Source organism: Semicossyphus pulcher, unplaced genomic scaffold, assembly GCF_022749685.1.
Source record: "Semicossyphus pulcher isolate SPU_LCO1_2020_fin unplaced genomic scaffold, fSemPul1.0.p SCAF_6, whole genome shotgun sequence".
Lineage (NCBI taxonomy): Eukaryota > Metazoa > Chordata > Actinopteri > Labriformes > Labridae > Semicossyphus > Semicossyphus pulcher.
Window position 1 is genome coordinate 32,750,001 of NW_027211737.1, and position 7,500 is coordinate 32,757,500.

The 7,500-nt window shown below is 42.5% G+C and overlaps 1 protein-coding gene across 2 annotated transcripts in view; it reads left to right on the forward strand.

Moving 5' to 3' along the window:
• Positions 1 to 4,746: 4,746 nt before the first annotated feature.
• cds1 (CDP-diacylglycerol synthase (phosphatidate cytidylyltransferase) 1) overlaps positions 4,747 to 7,500 on the forward strand; it is a 38,596-nt gene continuing 35,842 nt past the window's right edge. For both annotated transcript variants that reach the window (XM_069682380.1, XM_069682379.1), the window contains exon 1: positions 4,747 to 5,027. In XM_069682380.1, coding sequence (XP_069538481.1) covers positions 4,959 to 5,027 — 69 coding nt within the window. In that variant the 5' untranslated portion in view covers positions 4,747 to 4,958. The remainder of the gene's footprint in view (positions 5,028 to 7,500) is intronic.

A 7,500-nucleotide genomic window follows, 5' to 3' on the forward strand; every position in this document is an offset into this window, starting at 1 on the left:
GGGTGGATGGGTGGGTGGATGGATGGCTGGGTGGATGGATGGATGGGTGGGTGGATGGATGGATGGATGGATGGGTGGATGGATGGGTGGGTGGATGGATGGATGGATGGGTGGGTGGATGGATGGATGGATGGATGGATGGGTGGATGGATGGGTGGGTGGATGGATGGGTGGGTGGATGGATGGGTGGATGGATGGGTGGGTGGATGGATGGATGGGTGGGTGGATGGATGGGTGGGTGGATGGATGGATGGATGGATGGGTGGGTGGATGGATGGATGGGTGGGTGGATGGATGGGTGGGTGGATGGGTGGGTGGATGGATGGATGGGTGGATGGATGGATGGATGGATGGATGGGTGGGTGGATGGATGGATGGATGGATGGGTGGATGGATGGGTGGGTGGATGGATGGATGGATGGATGGGTGGATGGATGGGTGGATGGATGGGTGGGTGGATGGATGGATGGGTAATGCACAATGTTGTGTGTATCTTGTTTGTCACTGATGAACCTTCTGTCCGCTCTCTGACTGTTTGAGATGTTGAAACAGCTGATTTTCCCCCAAATGCAGCATCGAGTTTATCTTCTCTTGTCGTCTCCTCTCCTTGTGTCCTAAGATAAAGTGCACTTTACACACACTTATTACCTTTAAATAAGAATGTTCTGAGCTTAAAGTTTTTGCACCAACGGCATCAAGAATGACTTTGATTCATTTTCAGTTTTACATTTTGTTGTGCACAAAAATGTTCTCCCACTTTTTCCAAGGCATCCTCCGGAGTTTAAAAATAAATGTTACAAATCTGCAACAAGAAAATATAAATCAGTCGTGAAGCTGGAAATCTGAGGTTTTGAGGCCAGATGCTCTGAGAGCTGCAGGAGGTGTTGCAGGAGGATCTGCAAGAGGAGCGGCAGGAGGAGCTGCAGGAGGTGTTGCAGGAGGATCTGCAAGAGGAGCTGCAGATGGATCTTCTGGAGCTGCTGCAGGAGGAGCTGCAGGAGGATCTGCAAGAGGAGCTGCAGGAGGAGCTGCAGGGGGAGCTGCAGGAGGTGTTGCAGGAGGAGCTGCAGGAGGTGTTGCAGGAGGATCTGCAAGAGGAGCTGCAGATGGATCTTCTGGAGCTGCTGCAGGAGGAGCTGCAGGAGGATCTGCAAGAGGAGCTGCAGGAGGAGCTGCAGGGGGAGCTGCAGATGGATCTGCTGGAGGTGCTGCAGGAGGAGTTGCAGGAGGTGCTGCTGGAGTAGCAGGTTCTCCTCCATGTGTCATCACGTCTGCAGCTGCTGGACCTTTTTTCTTTGAACAAATTTTTCCTTTTTTATTTTTAGTAAAAATAACTAAAAAAAAAAAAGTAACCACGCAGAGAAAATGAGCGACGATAAGACACAGAAGTCAAAGAAGTGTTTCCCTGAATGCATCACGGGACTATATTAAATTATGATTATTATACAATAAGTGAGGGCACTGATGGTTCATGTCTACTGCAGCGTTAAGCAGAGCTAGTCAACCGAGAGAGAGAGGGAGGGAGAGAGAGAGGCCGTCTCCACCGCCGCAGCAGCCCTGTGTGAAGTCAGAAGGACAAACACAGACTGAGGCCGGAAAAGGTTTGACTGGTACTTCAAAATAAAAGTTGTATTTCTTTAAAACTTTCAAAGGCTGCATACCAGAGATGTGAACCACAAGCAACTGCTTTTATTCATGTGTTGTCGATGCTACTGGTTTGGTGTTATTAGTGTTACATCTGTCAAAACTTTCAACTTTTACTCCTGCATTTGGAGGAAGATTGTTTTTACTCTATTAATTAATCAGGCTGCAGTTCAAAATGTAAAAAATGTAATCAATTAATTAAGTTTGAAATACAAATACAAGAATGTATTAATACAAGTACAAAACTAATGACACAGTAAATAATTCAGGATACAGAATCAACGACAACATTAGATTCAAGTTAACACTTTGGAACATTCAGAATTAAAATAGTAAAGTGATATTAGGAAAACGAAATTCTTTAATTGAAAGAATTTGTCGCAGTGCATGTGAGGATGGCCGTGTGGCAGCTGGTTTAAACAGCAGGAGGCTTGAGGCAGAGGTTCAGGTGCATACCAATCAGGTATATATTTCACCAACACAACAGTTACTTGGCCCAACTACATGATTTAGTTTGTGTTCATGTGTCAGAGCTTTACACATCTGTGAATTGGCTTTGTACGCACGCCTGAAACACTTCCGTTCCTAATCGAGTCATATCATTCACGAGTGAGTGAGTGGGAGAGACACATTCAGTCAAGTGATTCGCTCTGTAGTTTTCCAACCACCAATGACATGGTCATTTCATACATACAGCCCTCTTCCCAAAGGCTGTTTGCACGTGCTAACATCAATCAGTCTGGTTTTCTAAAAGGAAGAAGGAAGGCGTTGGGAAGCCGCGAGCAGCGCAGAGTGAACGGTAGGAACAAATTGAATGCATGGAAGTGAACGGATCATTCTGTTCACTAATAGATTCGTTCTTTTGAACGAGTCGTTCATGACTGAACAATCTGTACTCTACGACTCTCCTAAACACAAAGAGGTAGGTGACATGAACAAACATTTCAGGATCTATTGCCCAATCCTGCATAATCATTAACTTCAGACAGACATTATGCACAACTTGAATGAATAACTGTAGCATACTAAATGTTTGTTTGTCATTACAGGCTGGCATCTCACGCCGAATCTGCAAGAAGACGAAGATTAATATACAAAACATTTTTGACCTCTGGTCTGTGTCTTGTTATTTCACCACACTGCCTTGATCATGTTATACAAACGTACAGTAGGAAGGCTTCTTCACAGTGCATTTGTGAGTTTACGTCACAATGAGTACTCTTATTAAATGATACTGATGCATGACATGAAAACCAACATTTAGCAGAGTCAGAAGCAGTTGAACTTGTCGCAGGTTTGGATGTCCATGATGGCTCATAAATTACTCACTGATTGTTTTCCTGGAGACAGTCTTTATTTTTCTATTTGCAAAAAGAAAAACACACAATCATAATTTTTCCTTCCAAACAAAGTTAAATACAAACATCACATATGCACTCATATTAGTCTTCTAACAATTAGTAAACAAAAAGTTCCTTAAACACTTAATTTTAGGTCAATTAGGAGGAAAGTTTTGATCCTCTACTTTAAATGTTCCTATACTGCCCCCCTGTGGAGACAGCCCTCCTCACTTATCTTCATTCATAATGGTCAGCATGAATGAAGACGCTGGCCGACTTCATATTCAATCACCTGAACCCAGAGAAGAAACAAAGGGTGTCCTTTATGGGTTTCATTCGCACTGAAGTGGACATCTTAATGAAGCAGATGTGGAACTGGTTTAACCAGCAGGCTCAGGAGCAAGAGAGGAGGAGAGACTGGGCAACTGCTGCTCTGAGGCAGACTGAGGGAGTTGTGGGAAGTCTTCCAAAGTAAAGCTTCTTGGATACAGGAAGAAAGACCTGCGACACCCCTGTTAGCTGAAGCACTTCTGCCACTGATGAGCCAGCTGTCAGTGACACAGCACAGCCAGCGACATGCGAGGAGACAGAAGGACTAAAGTGGGACAAACTGACCTGTGAGGTTATGGTGTCAGGGCTGGTGTTTATACAAATGGGGTTTAACCAGCTCAATGACCCCTTAAAAACAAGCCTGACAGCCATGACAGAGCTGCTCTGGGCGGAAATGGAAGGCTCCAAGATTGACATCAGTCTTAGATATATAATTTATCATAAAACATCTTTGTTTCCTTTTAATTTGCTGCATTAAAAACTGTCAGTTGTCAGTGATATACAATGTGTATTTAAAATAAACTAATAATGTTAGATACTGCTGTCCAAGGTCCTGAATTTTTTCAAGTCAACAATGTTGGTTTTCTGTGTTTTTACATTGAATGTATTTTTCACACTCAGGAAACTCTCCTGATATTTTACAGCGGACACATTCAATCTCGTCAGAGGCCCTTTGACAACCTCAATCTGCCCTGAATGAAAAAAGAGAAACGAATGAAAAATATTATATAAAAAAGACCTTTCAATACTAGACATTAGCACTTACACTTTGGATGCCATAATCTCAGTTTATCCTGGATCTTAACCAAAAAAAGAAGCAATGAGTTTAACTCAATACACAAATGATTTAAAGCAATATTGTCGTGATTTGATCTAAAAAACCCAGTAAAATTCTCAAGTTTATGGTGTTAACATTGGTTTATTACAGGTATACCATTAGTGTAATACTAAGTCATATATTCTGTCGATTTGTTCAGTCTGTTGTTAAGCATGGAGTCTGAAAGCAAAGATACTCAAGGAAAGTAAAAGTACCTCAAGCTTGCATTTAAAGCTCCTATGAGGAACTTTCGGTTTGTGTTGATTTTGGCGCCCCCTGTGGACGAAGCCGTACCTGATATCTCTTTGCTGAATTTATCCTTTTCACTTGTAAGGTCCAGATCAGACACAGTGCGTTTTAGCAGCTGGGCGGCTTTTTTGTAGTTGTTTTCAATGAGAGGGAAGCTTTTTGCGGAGCGTCTTGCTAGCATCTGTTTCATTACCTGATGAAAACTCCTCACAGGAGCTTTAAGTACAATGCTTCTGTAAACGTACTCAGTAAAGATTTTACTTTGAAAGTCTCTACCGGATGCTGTGTGTGCTTGTTTTATGTGCCCTGACGGCGGTAGGAGGGAGCAGGAGAGACTGCGGTGATAAACAAACACACGCAGCAGACTCGTTAGTGTCTACTCGCGCGCTGTTGCAGCACCGGCTGACTTTCAGGAGAGCTGACCTTCACGGAGCGAGCTTTAAAATCTAAACCGGGTTAAAAATCCAGGAATTTATCAAGGAAAACACAGGATTTTACCCCCGCTCTCCCGCCCTCCTCCTCCACCGGGAGTCGGCTTATGTGACACATTAACGTCCCGGCGGCGAAACGAGCGAAACATGACGGAGCTGAGGAAGCGAGGCGGAGGCGGAGGAGATCCTGACAGCACCGACAACATCAGCGACAAGGTAAACCGAGCCGTGACGGGGGACAGAAACCGGTTCACCGCCGAGACCTCGCCCTCAGAACCAGTTACACAGGTTATTTCAGACGCTGCCAGGGTTAGCAGGGGAAGCTAAGTGAGCTAGTTAGTTAGCTGCGTGCTCCTGTAATCCTGCAGCAACATCAACACAGTCACGGAAACTGTCTGTTAGCAAATAACGACCTGTGTTTGGTGAGACGTTCATGGACCTATTATGTCTGGGAATATCACAACATTATAGACTCATGAATGTCACGTTCTGGCTGATTAAGATCCTCAATGTGTCAGATGTATAATTAGCAGGAGTGTTGGGTTCGTACAGGTGAATCGCAGCATTAGAACAGGTGGTGGAGGCCTCTTGCTTTATAGTGTTGGTCACAGAGTGCAGTGCTCTCCTAACTGGATTTAAAAGCCTTAGATAACTCTCTTTTCAGTGTTTCGAGCCTCTGTCTTTTCTTTGTAACACAAAAATATACCATGAAGCAACAGACATAGCTTTTACATTTAGTGTCTGAGTCAGTATTCAATCAGGTAAATAAGTAAAATAAACATTAAAATTAGGGATGCATGATATTATCGACAAGTTATCGGTATCTGCCGATTATGGCTTGAAAATGATTGGTATTGGCAGATATGTCGTTTTTCTGCTGATATTTTCTGCAGATAAAACGCTTTAATAATGCCTAAATGCTGATGATTCCCTAAAAATATTACTGTTTTATTTGAATTTTTTTTTTTTTTATTTACATATAAATATGGCATTTTGTACATTGCCCAGTGAATGTGTACATTTTAAAAAGCACTGTATTATGTTATTTCTGCATCTGCCAGTGGGCCGCGACAACAGGAGTGGGCATGATATCAATTCCACTACAGGAGAGACTTGATGTTCGCTGCAATTAGGTGGAAAAAACGTGCCTAATATATCGGTATCGAAATCGGCAATTGGCAAAAAGGTTTGGATAATATCGACATATCAGTTATCAGCAAAAATATGCAATATCGTGCGTCCATAATTAATGTATATGAAAATACTTTGACTAGGGATGCACGATATTATCGGCACGTTATCGGTATCGGCCGATATTGGCTTAAAAATGAACTATTGGACATCGACCAACACGCTGATATCCGCCGATATAATTAACCGATAAAATAATGGGCTGCTGCAGACTTCATTAAATGCCCGACCTCGGCACAATGTCCCCGGTGCGAACAAGACCTGCGCGGCGCAGCGTGATGAGGTCACGTGTGTCTACCTGCAGCATGAGAGAGTTAGAATCCAAAATGTCCATGGTGTGGAAGTTTTTCAAAGTGTCCGAAATAGATAGAAAAACTGCTCTTTGCAATGACTGCTCAGCTGCGGTGATGCGAGGAGGAGCCAAGGCAAAGTCTTTCAGCACTACAAACTTGATTAACCATCTCGAGCCCCGTCACCCGACCGTTACGACGAGTTTGTGGCAGCAAATAAGGAAAAGGAGAAACAGGTAACCAGCGGCGAAAAAAAACCTCACCAGCAGTCTCTTCTCCAGTCTTTGGACAACGCCAGAAAATACATTGTCATATGTCAATATAATTTATTTTATTTTAATTTAATGTTAATACATGTCTATGTCAATTGTGAAATTGGCCACATTAGCCCTGGTTGTGGGTGTTGTTATGATTGTCTCAGGGAGAGCATCATCCAAGTTTTAAGTAGGATGAATCTTTTTGTATGAATTTAGTTTGAAAGCAATTAACATAAAAAAATATGCGGTTTTAAGTATTAAGTATTTCTCTTATTTTGCACAAGAATGAATGAATATTACAGAACAAATGTGATAAGAGTATCACCATTATACTGTGCACTAATTCCAATACAGAAGAGAGTTGATGATCTCTGCAATTAGGTGTGCGGGAAAAAATATCGGTATCGGTAATCGGCTAAATAAGTTGTAAAATATCGGCATATCGGATATCGGCAAAAATTCCAATATCGTGCATCCCTAACTTTGACAAATGCTCACAGTTTTAGCAGGACTTCAAAGGCGTTTTATCTTTTTATATCCTGTCTCCATCAAGTCAAGTCAGGTATATTTTAAATCACAAACCTGCCTTTAAAGGGTTAACAGTCCCTAAAACAGCCTCCTGACAGCTGGAGACGTTTCAACTTTACTTTGTTTTGTGCATTTTTATGACTTGTTGTTCATGTTGGCTCATCAGTCGGGGAGTTTATGGCTTTTTAATTGTTCATGTCAACTATTACTAAAATGAGCTTTCCTTAGTTTCTTGCTATGAGCATTTTCACAAGGCGTATATTATTTGTAAAGTCACTGACAGATCAATCAAAGGTGAAATATCTCCTCAGGGTCCGCTCGCTTTGGTTCTGTGTGTGTGCAAGGGGCTGGGTAATAAATGAAGGCCTGACGGGATCGTCACGATAGGATGGCTCTAACCGCCAATCACACAGCGAGAATAGC